At 48.2% G+C, this 15551-nt stretch overlaps 1 protein-coding gene across 1 annotated transcript in view; it reads right to left on the bottom strand.

Moving 5' to 3' along the window:
* The window catches only part of CTPS1 (CTP synthase 1), a 36014-nt gene that overhangs the window by 4659 nt on the left and 15804 nt on the right, over positions 1–15551 (bottom strand). Inside the window, exons 8-13 of the mRNA XM_072723692.1 lie at positions 8667–8818; positions 7234–7366; positions 4811–4899; positions 3883–3977; positions 2961–3023; positions 1084–1127 (exon numbers count right to left, since the gene is read on the bottom strand). Coding sequence (XP_072579793.1) covers positions 1084–1127; positions 2961–3023; positions 3883–3977; positions 4811–4899; positions 7234–7366; positions 8667–8818 — 576 coding nt within the window. The remainder of the gene's footprint in view (positions 1–1083; positions 1128–2960; positions 3024–3882; positions 3978–4810; positions 4900–7233; positions 7367–8666; positions 8819–15551) is intronic.

Raw genomic sequence — 15551 nt, forward strand, 5'->3', positions numbered from 1 at the left:
ACTCGTAGGGTGTGACACTCGTTGCTGGGGAAAGGCCTCCCTCTCGGCATTCTCTACCCCGTGCTGGGTGGGGCTTAAGCCTTCAGGCGGCCGCCCTGGGCTGCAGGAACACAGCGGCCCTCGCCCGTGGCCCTTCCGGCCCTCAGCACTCTGGATCATGAGGGCTGCTGGGCCACAGCACCTTCTAGAGCCTAACACAGCAGCACAGATGCGAGATGGGATAGGTTCGAACACACGTCTCCTCTCCTGGACTGATGAGCCGCTCGAAGGACAGTGCGGAGCTCGGTCCCGGGCTCCTCTGGGCTCCCGTGGGCACCTCCTGGCCTTGAGGACTGTCTCTGGGCCCTGCTCTCCCACCGCCAAGAGGCTGCACACCTCAAACCCTACACTCTTCTCCTGAGCTCTTCACGTGAGCAAAGTTCAGTTTCAGGCCAACACACGCACACGGATGGTGTTTAAATGCCCTGAGATCCAGAGCTCTGACCACCTTGTATCACGGCATCGCTGCTGTCATCAAGAGCAGACCTGTCACCCCCTGGCGAAGTCTGAAGAGGACCAGAGTCGCTGTCCCTCCCCCGGAGCCCCAATCACAGGAGGCATGCGGCCCCCACGGGCTCCGGTTACCACTAAGCACGTCAGAACCACAATTCTCAGCTCTCGAATAACCTGCCCATCCCCCGGGCTGTCGAGGATGAAACGAACGGGCATCTCTAGAGGGGTGAGGTCTCTAGAGGGGTGAGGGCAGCGCCTGGCGCACTGGGTGCCCCGCGAGTGTGCACTGGGTGCAGCTGCGTTACAGCAGTGGTGTTACAGCCTCATGGGGCCCGAGGGGGAGCGGACAGAGCGTTATCCTAGCTGGGACCACCGGGCTGCTACCTGTCTTAAACCTTTTCTGTTGCAAACTGGGAAGAGAAGTGAGAGATAACGCAATGAAAATGGAAAGTTCTTCCCATCAAAGGTCGGGCTGAGGGTCCCAGGGATGGGCCCAGCGGTCCCCTTCCCGTGTCTGAGCATTAACGGCTCCAGCGACCGCCCCCATCCGCGCCCTTCTGAGCCCTGGTGAGGTTCAAACACTGGACTCACCACAGGATGATTGGTCTTAGGGTCAAACTCCGTAGAATTGGCATCTGAAAAATCGAAAACCTTACGTTACGACAACGGTTACCAACAACACTGATGATTTCCAAGGGTCTTTCCTTGGCTCTGAACCACAAATGCCCTCCCCAGTTCAACGTGACCGTTCAGCGATCGCAATGAAACCAGGGGTAACCCGAAGGCCCGAGGCATCGAGCGCACAAACGCGGGGGAACGTTTTCCACCTGCTGGCTCTCTGGAGCCAAGCTGCAAAAATGGGGAAATCAGAACCAGCAGCACAACCTCGTCATGTTTGTTCAGGGAACAGTTCTGTACGGCAGCTCTTACGCAGGTGCCTCAACTCTCCCCTTCTTGTTTCAGGCCGTCTCTCATCCGCAGCACCTCACGCTGCCTAACTGCCTCGTGCAGCAGGAAGTCACTGATCCCAGAACCCTGTGACCTCCCTTTCCTTTACTGAATTTATGGTCCAGCTGTGAGCAAAACCACTAAAGACTAAAAGGAAAAGGACCCAGTTCCTGGTCCTGCCCGGCCCCTTGTGTGACAGGCCGGGTACCGTTCCCTGCTGGGCCTCAGCAGGGCCAGCTCCCCGCTGAAGGGAGGCTCGTCACCGGGTTGCTCACCCACCTGGGACCCCGAGTGGGCGGTGGAGCGTGGCTGGGAGGGTCCAGGGGCCCAGAGGGCCAGCTCCAGGGTGGTGGGTGGTCAGGACACCGGCTGCCAGGGGCTCGGGAGCCACAGCTAAAGGGTGGTGCTGCCCACAGAACGGCCACCAGCCCCTCGGGGTACCTGGGAGGCATACAAGGAGCCCAACCCTAACAGGATAGCCCCTGTCCTTTGTGGAGCAGGACCACTACTTACGCTCCTCAGGATGCTTGGTTTCTTTCTTACAACTCATGAGGTCTTTCTGAAAACCTTGTCGGCTGGGCTGCGGGGATGAGAGGGGCTGTGGGGGCTCTTCATCGGTGGTCCCATAGCACCTCGCCCCTCAGGGGCACTGTGGTCCCCTCCCCCGCCAACCACGCTTGGCCCTGGGACATTAGCAAGCTCATTGAGCACGTGCACACCGGGCCTGCGATTCTGGAGGCTGGTAGGTCGCCACGCTGTGAGAGGCTGCGGCTGAATTAGTGAATGATGAGCCTCACTGAGTGGAGAGAAGCATCTCTATGTCCCTGCTGGGCAGGGCTGAATGCTCGGCAGGGTGATCTGATGCACGACCGGGAGCGGGAAACCAGCCTGCTGAGCCCAGTCGCCCCACAGCCTCGTGAGACCTGATACAACGTGGTGGGAGGCCACGGAGCATTCGGGTGGGCTGGAGGCACAGAGAATCTCCTGTCTGCCACGCAGCATGCTGGGACTACTTACACAAGTTTTCATTTCCTTCTTACAAGCATGAGAACTAGGGGCCAGCATCACTCCATTTGACGGAAGAAACAGAAGCCCAGAAAGGCTAGGTGAGTTACCTAAAGTCACCCGCAACGAGGCAGAGTCAAATGTGAGCCCAGGTCTGACCAGTTCCGGGGCCCGAGCTCTTAATAACCGCACAGCCTCAGGGAGGCCAGAGCTTCCTTGCTCGGCACCAGCTCAGAAACGGTGGCTACGGCGAGGGGGGTGCAGGCCACTCCGTCCAGGGCAGGAAACACAGGCAGAGAGCCGAGGCGGTCCCCCCTTCCTGCAGTCAGTAGGCTTGGAGGAGCCGTGCTTTCCCTCGGCGCACCCGGCGGTTCCCCTTCCCTGTGCCCCCACGACGTCCCGCGAAGCCAGACCGGGCCCCCTCCACGGCCCCCGTCACCCTCTGGGCGCCAGGCTTCAGACCCTCCATGAAACGCTTCGGCAAGAATTTAGCAAGGTTTTTAACGAACACTTACCTTGCCATCCCAGCACATTTCTTGAAAATTCAACCACCGCCAACTGCATTCCTAAACACACACCTTGCAGGTGGAGGGAAAACACACGTGAAGCTCCGTCGAAAAGGCAGCTACCCCCTTCCCCCAACCTGCCCTGGCCCCTGCGGCCTGGTGCTCCCAGGAGGACAATTGCAAACTCTCATACTTTCCTGCCACAAACAAGCCCCCCACCCCCGCTGTATCAGCTTTCAAACACTGGGGGTCTCAGCTCTCAAAAACTTCTCATACGAAGATTCCAGGTTTTAGAAGCTATTCCACTTAGAATTAAGCAATATTCTATTCATACTAAAAAATTCAAGTTTTCCTCTCTCTCGTGACTTCCCCATTTACAACCGATCATGTTGAAAATTATTCAAATCTGCAGCACCAGAGAGCATCCAGAACCACTCTGCCCGATTCCAAGGGACAACGTGAAACTCTGCACTACGTGTCCTGCCACGCAACTGGGACCAGCGAGGGGCCAAGACTTCCTGCTTGCTATTCCGTTCTCCCCAAATTCCAGGACGCCTACACAGGGTTGTACAAGCTCTTAAAACTTTTCATGGTGGGCAGCCCCTGTGGTGCAGCGGTTTAGCGCCACCTGCAGCCCAGGGCATGATCCTGGAGACCCGGGATCGAGTCCCACGTCAGGCTCCCTGCATGGAGCCTGCTTCTCCCTCTGCCTCTGTCTCACATGAATAAATAAAATCTTAAAAAAAAGAAAAAAAAAAAACTTAAAACTTTTCATGGTAAGACGGTCTGATTTTCTCCCAAAAGGAACCAAAATGCTTCTACTTGAGTTGCTACCCAGAAAGATGGCACCTAATGCTCGGTCTCAGTAACCTGGCTGTTTTATTCCCCAGCTCCCACGTGGCACCTTTTCTTGATCTCCGCTACTCCTTACCCAGAAAAGGCTTCTTCTGTTTCCGAGCCCAGGCGATTGCTTGGATTTTTCCTTCCGTCCCCCGAACACCAAATCCCCCTGGAACCAGCACTCCACTGTACGAGAGAGCACACCACAAGGCGATTGGCCCTGCCCGCCAGCCTGACTCGCAGTCACCACCCAAGGAGCCATTCCCAAGACACTGGTGCCACCAAGTCACTCTGTGTGTGTTGCTACTGGGGCTCTGACGGTGATTTCGAGATCGCCAGTGAGCTGTACATAAACACTATGAACTTAGAAAACGTGCACTAAATGTTCTGAGTGATGTTACAAAATGCTTAAAGTTAAAAAAAAAATGGTACACGTGGATTCTCTCATTAACATATGTTAAAAATGCACGTAAAAAATATATGTTAAGAATGCGACTTGTTTAAAAAAAAAAAAAGAATGCGACTTGTTACTTCCTGGCTTAAAGTGCTCCCTTGAGCGGAAGGGGAGCCTCTCCTTGTCAACTGAGCGTGCCTGCTGAGCGGCGGTCTCAGTCACACTGCAGGGCTCTGAAACACCCCACCGTTCCAGCCATTGAGGCTGTCGTGCCAATTTCTTACCATTATAAATAACAGCTGCTGAAAACAAACCAAAATATTCTGCTGATGGGCCCTTATCCAACATCCCAGGTGAAAATCTTTAAATAAGCCTCATCGGTAGATGTGTATGGCAAACGTCAATAAAATCAGAACACGTTTTCTTCAGGTTTAACTACACCCAACTGTGTATAAGCCACGTTTTTGTGAGGCTGGCATCATACACATTGTGGCCTTTGCCATAATGAAAAGATCTTTAAAAAAAGGGAGATAACCTACTCCCGGCACGGGAGAGCATAGCGCTGTGCTCGTGGAAGCTGCGGCCCTCCACTGCCCCCCACCCAAAGCCAGGGGGCACCACTCACTGAGCACTACACAGTTTCTGCCACGCTTCGTGATAGCGCACAGGCTCCTCCTGCAACGTGCTCGGCTCCAGGTCCGTAGAATCTATGTACTGGGGGTTATTCAGACAGAGAGAGAGAAGGTCAGGGTTCTTGCTCACTCCCACGTAACCCTCTCAATGCCCCATCTTCCTTGACTTGAAAATAAGCTTCTAAAATCATAATCTTCAGATATTTTAACTTAATAATTTTCAAATAAACTTTAAAATCTTATATTCTAAAATATAAATGCTGCCTTCAAAAGTCCGTGCCCCCCCCCCCGCCCCAATCCGGCTCCCCACTGGCCCTATCCTCAGCCCACTGGAGGGAGTCTAAAGCGTCTGCTCTGCTTGGAATGCATGGCCCCAGCCCATCTCCTGCCTAGATGGCTTTCCACGTCTGCACCTTTACTGAAGCGTGACTCACGTACGACAAAATCCAAGCATCTTAAGTATACGCTCCAATGAGTTGTGTCTGACATACACACAAAGGTGTGACCACCAGCTCAATCAAAGATTAAGAAAATGGCTGTCGTTCCAGCAAGTTCGCTTTGCCCTCCTGCCAACCGCCTCCTCTCCACCTCCTGCCCCGGACGCCCCTGGCTCGGCATTCTATCCCCGCAGATGCCTCTTTCAGAACTTCACAGAAATAAAAACATACAACATGCAGCCTTCTGTGTCTGGCTTTTTTGGCTCAGGATGTCTCTGAGCTTCATCATCCCTATTGCTGTGCGTGTCACGAGTTTATTCCTTTGTACCCCTGGGCGGTTTCCCACCATAGAAACAGAGGACCATATGTAAACGGATTCATTCTGGACATTTGCACTGGACATTTGCACTGGTCCCGGATTCTGGATATCAAAATAGTAGTCCTAATAGTTCTCTTGTATAAAAATATGCTTCGTGGCCATATGTTCTCAGGGTAATCATCTGACAGTGGAAGTGCTGAGGGTCATGGAGTAAGTGTATGAAAGTTTACCTTCGTGTGGGTCCTAAGGTGCCTGTGACACCTCACAGGCCCACCAGCAAGGCTGCGAGTCCCACACCCTCACCAGCACCCTTAGCCACCCTGGCAGGTGTGTGTTAGTGACTCACAGCGATTTAATTTGCATTTGTTTCCCTGACAACCAAAGGTGCTGAATTTGACTGTCTTTCCATACACATCAGGTGTGTCATTTAGGGATGTGTCCCCTCAAATCTTCTGCCCTTATGATGTGGTTCAACTTTTTCCCCACTCCTTCCTGCCCAATACCCTGCGACGACTTCCCTGAACCTCAGGGTAAGACCTGCTGCGGCCCAGCTGACGGGACTCAGGATCTCACAGGCCTGTCTCCAGGCATCCTCCAGTTCACCCTTTTCCATCCACTGAGTGCCCAACCAGCCCCGCCTCCAAGCCCATGGATATACTCTACCTTCTGTCTGAATCCCTTCCCTTCCGCCTCACCCATCGTCCCAAACTCTCCCAGAGTCCCTCCTCGAGGAAGTTGGCCCTCCTCACACATCCACCCAGACAGGTTCACCTGCATGCTCCCTTCACACCTTCGAGACCTCACTGACTCATCCCCCACTTCACACCTGCGTGCTCCCTTCACACCTTCGAGACCTCACTGACTCATTCCCCACTTGGCCTCCATCATCTAACAGATTACGTCCAAGTGGATATAACAGATGAATGAGCCAAATAACTAGCAAAAGTCAGTCAGGGAAGTGTGATAAGCTCCCATAATTCTTAAAACGTATACACTAGGTCATTATACAGTAATCTGTTCGCCAACACAAAGCAAACTAAGTGATGGCACAGAGAAACACCTGGAGAAGGAGGAAGCCAATCCCAATGCCAGTGGTGAGGACACCCAGAATATGAGCCCTGAACCTCAAGACCTCACCGCCTGAAGAAGACAGGCAGGGGCCAGGCCCTGACATTCCATCAGTTCGGCTTCTGCACATCACGTCATGGAGCAGAACACAAGAAGTACTATTCACTGGGTGCCACCCATCCTCCAGGCACTGGCCAGACAACTGAACACACATTTCAAAGAAACTGCTGAGCTCTAGGAGGTGGTGATTAGCATTCCCACTTCACAGATAAGGTCAGGGGAATAGCAATGTGCCTCTGGCCCACCAGGGCTCCCCTGTTCTCGTGGGGCAATTTTACTTGGTCATCTGATGCTCAGATTCAACCGTCTGCTCTTTCTCAACTACTACTCTGATCATCTCTCCCGTTCGTTGTTTCCTGAAAATGTTATACTGTTCTTTCTCAAAGCCAGGGGCCAACCATGAGTACATTTTATTTCTAAAAAAGAAATTCTGAGCTCCAGGAATACATAGCAGATATGCCTGCAGCATCTATGAGAATACAAAAGCCCTCCCTGTTCATGCCTCGGCTGTACACGTGCCACCTCTCCTTACCTTGATTTCTAACTTGTGGTTGATGGCTAGTGCAGAATGCTCCAGAGCTTTAATGACAGAGGCATAGGAGTCTGAGAACTTAGTGTATTTTCCCACAAGGGCAATAGAGCAGGTCTCCAGCAAGCGATCATATCTATCAAAGGCCAAGAACCACCAAATTATTTAGAATGTATATACCTACTGTGAGATCAAAATTGCTTTCTAAAAAGAAAAACATCTCTGGGAAGAAATATAATGGGACTAGGGATGATCTGAATTCTATGGACAGAACAGTAAAGCGGAAGCAACTTTCAAATCCATGTAGCAGACTGGAAAGAAAGGAGGATTTTAGAATCATGCATGAAGAAATGGCTTCAAAATCTCAAAAACTTTATTAAATTAAAATCCAAATAAATAAATAAATAAAATTAAAAATTGAAATCCCAGGGCCGGGGTGGCTCAGCAGTTGAGCATCTGCCTTTGGCTCAGGGTGTGATCCTAGAGTCCCGGGATCGAGTCCCACATTGGGCTCCCCACATACAGCCTGCTTCTCCCTCTGCCTGTGTCTCTGCCTCTCTATCTCTGTGTCTCTCATGAATAAATAAAATCTTTAAAAAAAAAAAATTAAAATCCCAAAAAGCAAAAAAAAAAAAAAAAAAAGAAAAGTAATAGACAATTCAAAAGAGTTAACCTGATGAAGGAAACAATCAAATAAATTACAGGACATTAACACAATTGTCTATATTCACTAAAAATGTTCATTATAAAGCATAATTAATAACAGAGCAAAAACGTTTTAATACTGCATGAAAAAAAGATCACAAAGCCGTATGCATTTTAGTGGCTACCTACGGATGTACGTGGAAACGCATAAAGACTGAAAGGGAGGATGTCAAAGTGAAAGGGAGTATCAGAGCCAGAGCAGCGCCTCCCCTGTGCAGCTTCAGCGGGGCACAGCCAGTGCTCTCAGGCACTGCGGAAACACTTCTGATGTGATGCCAGAGCATCGCCCAACTTTCAGAGGAAAGGGGAAGGTCCTCGAAGCGATGAGCTTTGGCAGCAGTAGTAACACAAGACTGGACCCCCTGCTCATCCTCTTCTGGTGGGCGGGGAGTGCCACATGCCCAAACCACAGCTCAGCTATCTGCAGGGGACCCAGCAGTGCCATCCAGGCAGGCCTGGCATAGGAGTGCTCGCCCTCCACCACTAGACACCTGTTCATACTGATTTTTCTAGTCAGGGGGACACAAGGCCAATGGGTGTGTGATCTGAACTCAGCTTGCCAGGACTTCTTCATCCCCAATGCAACTACCTGAGGGCGGAGAGCCTGTCTCTGCATTTCTTACCACAAAGTCCTTTCCTAGCATGAGCTGCCAGCACAGGCAAATTCCTTGCAACCCTCCGGAAAAGAGAAATAAAGGCCCGGTCTCCCAGCTCCTCATAAAGAGGCAAACCTGTCTGCCATCTCTTTCCACTTCATCAGCATTTTCCGTGGCTGCCTCTCGATTGGAAGGTCAAGTCTCCGGAGAAAATAGTCTACGACCCCCTGCTCCTCCAATAACAAGGGAACTCGGTAGATAGATGAGACATCGTGGACACAGATCACCTGCATAAAAATGAGCAAAGGTTATTCAATAAAAACAAAAACGAACCAGGCTGATAGCCTCCTACTGGCTATGTCACCTTCAGAAAATAACTTCTAAATCTGAAATGGCAAGGGCAATCTTCTAGGAAAATATACATTACCAACACTGACTCAACACAAGAATAAAAAACTAGTGGCCAATCCCTTATGAACATGAATGCAAAAATTCTTAAAAAAAAAAAAATCAGGGGTGCCTGGGTGGCTCAGTCTATTAAGCATCCAACTCTTGATTTCACTCAGGTCATGAGATTAAGTCCCAAGTCGGGCTCTACACTCAGTGCAGAGTCTACTAGAGATTCTCTCCCTCCCCCCCTCCACCCACTCATGTTCAGTCTCTAAATAAAATATTAAAAAAAAAAAAAACAACACAAACCAAACCACAAATGTAGTTTAAAAAAAGAAAAAAATTCACTTATCCAAGTAGGATCTGTCCCAATAACAACAGCTGTCAAACTTGGCTATACACTGGAATCACTTAGGTGAATTTTTTAAAAAATTCACAAGTCCACAAAGCACCTCGTACCACTTAAACTAGAACCTCTAGGTGGAAGCAGGCAGGCCTAAGTAGTTTTTCAGGCTGAGTCTCAGAACCACTGCATTAGGATACTTAACAGTGGAATTCACTACACAAATAGATTAAAGAAGGAAAAACAGTCACCTCAGTTGACGCAGATCTAATAAAAATTCAAAACCAATCCACCGAAAAAATTCTTGGTGAATTAGGACCAAGAGGGAAAATGTAAAAAATATAAAGAAAATAAAACCCCTCGTTTGGTTCTCAATATTTAATACTAACGCTTAATCTTTAAATTCTGAAACAAGGTAAAACTGGCCACCATCACTACTGCGATTCAATAATGTACTAGAGATATCAGCCACTACCATTAAATAATATATATATATATATGTATATATATATATATACACAAACCAGAAAATAATACTGCCAAAAACTACAAACAGTATTACTACTTATCCATAAAAACCATGAGAATTTATAGGTAAATAATCAGAACTAGCAGAATTTTAGTAAGGCTGCTAAGCTTGAGATCAATGAGTAGAAGTCAGAAGGGTTCCTATACATAGGTTGTATCTAATTAGGAAACACAATTTTTTTAAAAGATTTTTATTTATTCATGAGAGACAGAGAAAGAGGCAGACAGGCAGAGGGAGAAGCAGGCTCCATGCAGGGAGCCCGATGTGGGACTCCATCCCAGGTCTCCAGGGTCACGCCCTGGGCCAAAGGCAGGCCCTACACCGCTGAGCTACCCAGGGATCCCCAGGAAATATAATTTTGTTTTTTTAAGTAGGCTCCATGCTGAGCATGGAGATAAACATGGGCCTTGATCTCACAACCCTGAGATCAAGACCTGAGCTGAGATCAACAGTCAGATGCTCAACCAACTGAGCTACCCAGGTGCTCCTAGGAAATACAATTATTAAAAATACACCATTCATACAGTCACAAAAATTATGAATAGCTATAAATAAATCTAGACTAAAACCTTACAAAGATAAACAATCCTTAAAAAGCACCTTTATAAAGAAAAGTATAGATTACTATTGAAGGACAGTCCTTCCAACAAATGGAGTTAGAACAACTGGCGGGGGAGGGGCAAGATGGCGGCAGAGCAGGGTCCCCAAGTCACCTGTCCTCAACAAATTACCTAGAAAACCGTCCAATCATCCTGAAAATCTACGAATTCGGCCTGAGATTTAAAGAGAGACCAGCTGGAACGCTACAGTGAGAAGAGTTCGCGCTTCTATCAAGGTATGAAGACGGGGAAAAAGAAATAAAGGAACAAAAGGCCTCCAAGGGGGAGGGGCCCCGCGAGGACCGGGCTGAGGCCGGGGCGAGTGTCCCCAGGACAGGAGAGCCCCGGCCCGGAGGAGCAGGAGCTGCACCGACCTTTCTGGGCGGAAAGGGGCCCGCAGGGAGGTGGAGCAGGACCCAGGAGGGCGGGGATGCCCTCGGGCTCCCTGGGACACTAACAGGCACCTGCGCCCCGGGGGAGTGCGCCGAGCTCCCTAAGGGCTGCAGCGCTCGGCGGGACCCGGAGCAGCTCGGAGGGGCTCGGGCGGCGGCTCCGCGGAGGGGGCTGCGCGGCTCCGGGAGCAGCTCAGCGGCGGCGGCTCGGGCGGAGGAAGAAGCTCCGCGGAGGGGGCTGCGGGGCTCCGGAAACAGCTCGGCGGTGGCTCGGGCGGAGGAAGAAGCTCCGCGGAGGGGGCGGCGCGGCTCCGGGAACAGCTCAGAGGGGCTCGGGCGGCGGCTCCGCGGAGGGGGCTGCGGGGCGGGAGTGAATCCACCAGCGCAGGCCCCGGAGCACAGGGCGCCGGGACACAGCCCAGGATCCGGCCTCCCCCGGGACAGGCAGAGGCCGGGAGGGCCCAGGACAGCGAGGACGCTCCTGCCTGGAACTGAGCAGATCAGCGGCCCCGCCCGGGAGCCTCCAGGCCCTGCAGACTGAGAGCCCCGGAGCTACTGCGAGAGCTGACTCCAGGCCCAGAGCTGCCCCCGCCACTGTGGCTTCCCCCCGGGGCCTCACGGGGTGAACAACCCCCACTGAGCCCTGCACCAGGCAGGGGCAGAGCAGCTCCCCCAAGTGCTCACACCTGAGAATCACACAGCAGGCCCCTCCCCCAGAAGACCAGCGAGACGGACCAGTTCCAGGGGAAGTCAAGGGACTTAAAGTATACAGAATCGGAAGATACTCCCCCGTGTTTTTTTTGTGTGTGTGTGTTTTTTTTTGTTGTTGTTGTTGTTGTTTTTTGTTTTGTTTTGTGTTTTTTCTTTCTTTCTTCTTGATTTCTGATTGCTTCCCCCACCCCACCCCCCCTTTTTTTTTCTTTTTTCTCCTTTCTCTTTTTCTTCTTTTTCTCTTTTTTTTCTTCTTTCTTTTTTCATTTTCTCTTTTCTTTCCTTCTCTTTTTCTCCTTTTCCCAATACAACTTGTTTTTGGCCACTCTGCACTGAGCAAAATGACTAGAAGGAAAACCTCACCTCAAAAAAAAGAATCAGAAACAGCCCTCTCTCCCACAGTTACAAAATCTGGATTACAATTCAATGTCAGAAAGCCAATTCAGAAGCACTAGTATACAGCTACTGGTGGCTCTAGAAAAAACCATAAAGGACTCAAGAGACTTCATGACTGCAGAATTTAGATCCAATCAGGCAGAAATTAAAAATCAATTAAATGAGATGCAATCCAAGCTAGAAGTCCTAACGACGAGGCTTAACGAGGTGGAAGAACGAGTGAGTGACATAGAAGACAAGTTGATGGCAAAGAGGGAAACTGAGGAAAAAAGAGACAGGCAATTAAAAGACCATGAGGATAGATTAAGGGAAATAAATGACAGCCTGAGGAAGAAAAACCTACGTTTAATTGGGGTTCCCGAGGGCGCCGAAAGGGCCAGAGGGCCAGAATATGTATTTGAACAAATCCTAGCTGAAAACTTTCCCAATCTGGGAAGGGAAACAGGCATTCAGATCCAGGAAATAGAGAGATCCCCCCCTAAAATCAACAAAAACCGTTCAACACCTCGACATTTAATAGTGAAGCTTGTAAATTCCAAAGATAAGGAGAAGATCCTTAAAGCAGCAAGAGAAAAAAAGTCCCTGACTTTTATGGGGAGGAATATTAGGGTAACAGCAGACCTCTCCACAGAGACCTGGCAGGCCAGAAAGGGCTGGCAGGATATATTCAGGGTCCTAAATGAAAAGAACATGCAGGGATCCCTGGGTGGCGCAGCGGTTTGGTGCCTGCCTTTGGCCCAGGGCGCGATCCTGGAGACCCGGGATCAAATCCCACGTCGGGCTCCCGGTGCATGGAGCCTGCTTCTCCCTCTGCCTGTGTCTCTGCCTCTCTCTCTCTCTGTGTGGCTATCATAAATAAATAAAAAAAAAAAAAAAAAGAAAAGAACATGCAACCAAGAATACTTTATCCAGCAAAGCTTTCATTCAAAATGGAAGGAGAGATAAAGAGCTTCCAAGACAGGCAGGAACTGAAAGAATATGTGACCTCCAAACCAGCTCTGCAAGAAATTTTAAGGGGGACTCTTAAAATTCCCCTTTAAGAAGAAGTTCAGTGGAACAATCCACAAAAACAAGGACTGAATAGATATGATGACACTAAACTCATATCTCTCAATAGTAACTCTGAACGAGAACGGGCTTAATGACCCCATCAAAAGGCGCAGGGTTTCAGACTGGATAAAAAAGCAGGACCCATCTATTTGCTGTCTACAAGAGACTCATTTTAGACAGAAGGACACCTACAACCTGAAAATAAAAGGTTGGAGAACCATTTACCATTCAAATGGTCCTCAAAAGAAAGCAGGGGTTGCCATCCTTATATCAGATAAATTAAAATTTACCCCGAAGACTATAGTGAGAGATGAAGAGGGACACTATCTCATACTCAAAGGATCTATCCAACAAGGGGACTTAACAATCCTCAATATATATGCCCCGAATGTGGGAGCTGCCAAATATTTAAACCAATTAATAACCAAACTGAAGAAATACTTTGATAATAATACACTTATACTTGGTGACTTCAATCTAGCTCTTTCTATACTAGATAGGTCTTCTAAGCACAACATATCCAAAGAAACGAGAGCTTTAAATGATACACTGGACCAGATGGATTTCACAGATATCTATAGAACTTTACATCCAAACTCAACTGAATACACATTCTTCTAAAGTGCACATGGAACTTTCTCCAGAATAGACCACATACTGGGTCACAAATCGGGTCTGAACCGATACCAAAAGATCGGGATAGTCCCCTGTATATTCTCAGACCATAATGCCTTGAAATTAGAACTTAATCACAACAAGAAGTTTGGAAGGACCACAAACACGTGGAGGTTAAGGACCATCCTGCTAAAAGATGAAAAGGTCAACCAGGAAATTAAGGAAGAATTAAAAAGATTCATGGAAACTAATGAGAATGAAGATACAACCGTTCAAAATCTTTGGGATGCAGCAAAAGCAGTCCTGAGGGGGAAATACACCGCAATACAAGCATCCATTCAAAAACTGGAAAGAAAGAAAGAAAAAAAAAAGAAAGAAAGAAAAAAAAAAAAAAAAAAAAAAACAAAAACTGGAAAGATCTCAAATTCAAAAGCTCACCTTACACATAAAGGAAATAGAGAAAAAGCAACAAATAGACCCCACCCCCAGCAGAAGAAGACAGTTAATTAAAATTCGAGCAGAACTAAATGATATCGAGACCAAAAGAACTGTGGAACAGATCAGCAGAACCAGGAGTTGGTTCTTTGAAAGAATTAATAAGATAGATAAACCATTAGCCAACCTTATTAAAAAGAAGAGAGAGAAGACTCAAATTAATAAAATCATGAATGGGAAAGGAGAGATCACTACCAACACCAAGGAAATACAAACGATTTTAAAAACATATTATGAACAGCTGTACGCCAATAAATTAGGAAATCTAGAAGAAATGGACGCATTCCTGGAAAGCCACAAACTACCAAAACTGGAGCAGGAAGAAATAGAAAACCTGAACAGGCCAATAACCAGGGAGGAAATTGAAGCAGTCATCAAAAACCTCCCAAGACACAAGAGTCCAGGGCCAGATGGCTTCCCAGGGGAATTCTATCAAACGTTTAAAGAAGAAATCATACCTATTCTACTAAAGCTGTTTGGAAAGGTAGAAAGAGATGGAGTACTTCCAAATTCGTTCTATGAGGCCAGCATCACCTTAATTCCGAAACCAGACAAAGACCCCTCCAAAAAGGAGAATTACAGACCATTATCCCTGATGAACATGGATGCAAAAATTCTCAACAAGATACTAGCCAATAGGATCCAACAACACATTAAGAAAATTATTCACCATGACCAAGTAGGATTTATCCCCGGGACACAAGGCTGGTTCAACACTCGTAAAACCATCAATGTGATTCATCATATCAGCAAGAGAAAAACCAAGAACCATATGATACTCTCATTAGATGCAGAGAAAGCATTTGACAAAATACAGCATCCATTCCTGATCAAAACCCTTCAGAGTGTTGGGATAGAGGGAACTTTCCTCAACATCTTAAAAGCCATCTACGAAAAGCCCACAGCAAATATCATTCTCAATGGGGAAGCACTGGGAGCCTTTCCCCTAAGATCAGGAACAAGACAGGGATGTCCACTCTCACCACTGCTGTTCAACATAGTTCTGGAAGTCTTTGCCTCAGCAATCAGACAACAAAAAGACATTAAAGGCATTCAAATTGCCAAAGAAGAAGTCAAACTCTCCCTCTTTGCCGATGACATGATACTCTACATAGAAAACCCAAAAGCCTCCACCCCAAGATTGCTAGAACTCATACAGCAATTTGGTAGCGTGGCAGGATACAAATCAATGCCCAGAAATCAATGGCATTTCTATACACTAACAATGAGACTGAAGAAAGAGAAATTAAGGAGTCAATCCCATTTACAATTGCACCCAAAAGCATAAGATACCTAGGGATAAACCTAACCAAAGAGGTAAAAGATCTATACCCTAAAAACTATAGAACACTTCTGAAATAAATTGAGGAAGACACAAAGAGATGGAAAAATATTCCATGCTCATGGATTGGCAGAACTAATATTGTAAAAATGTCAATGTTACCCAGGGCAATTTACACGTTTAATGCAATCCCTATCAAAATACCATGGACTTTCTTC

The sequence above is a fragment of the Vulpes vulpes genome, chromosome 10, assembly GCF_048418805.1.
Source record: "Vulpes vulpes isolate BD-2025 chromosome 10, VulVul3, whole genome shotgun sequence".
NCBI lineage: Eukaryota > Metazoa > Chordata > Mammalia > Carnivora > Canidae > Vulpes > Vulpes vulpes.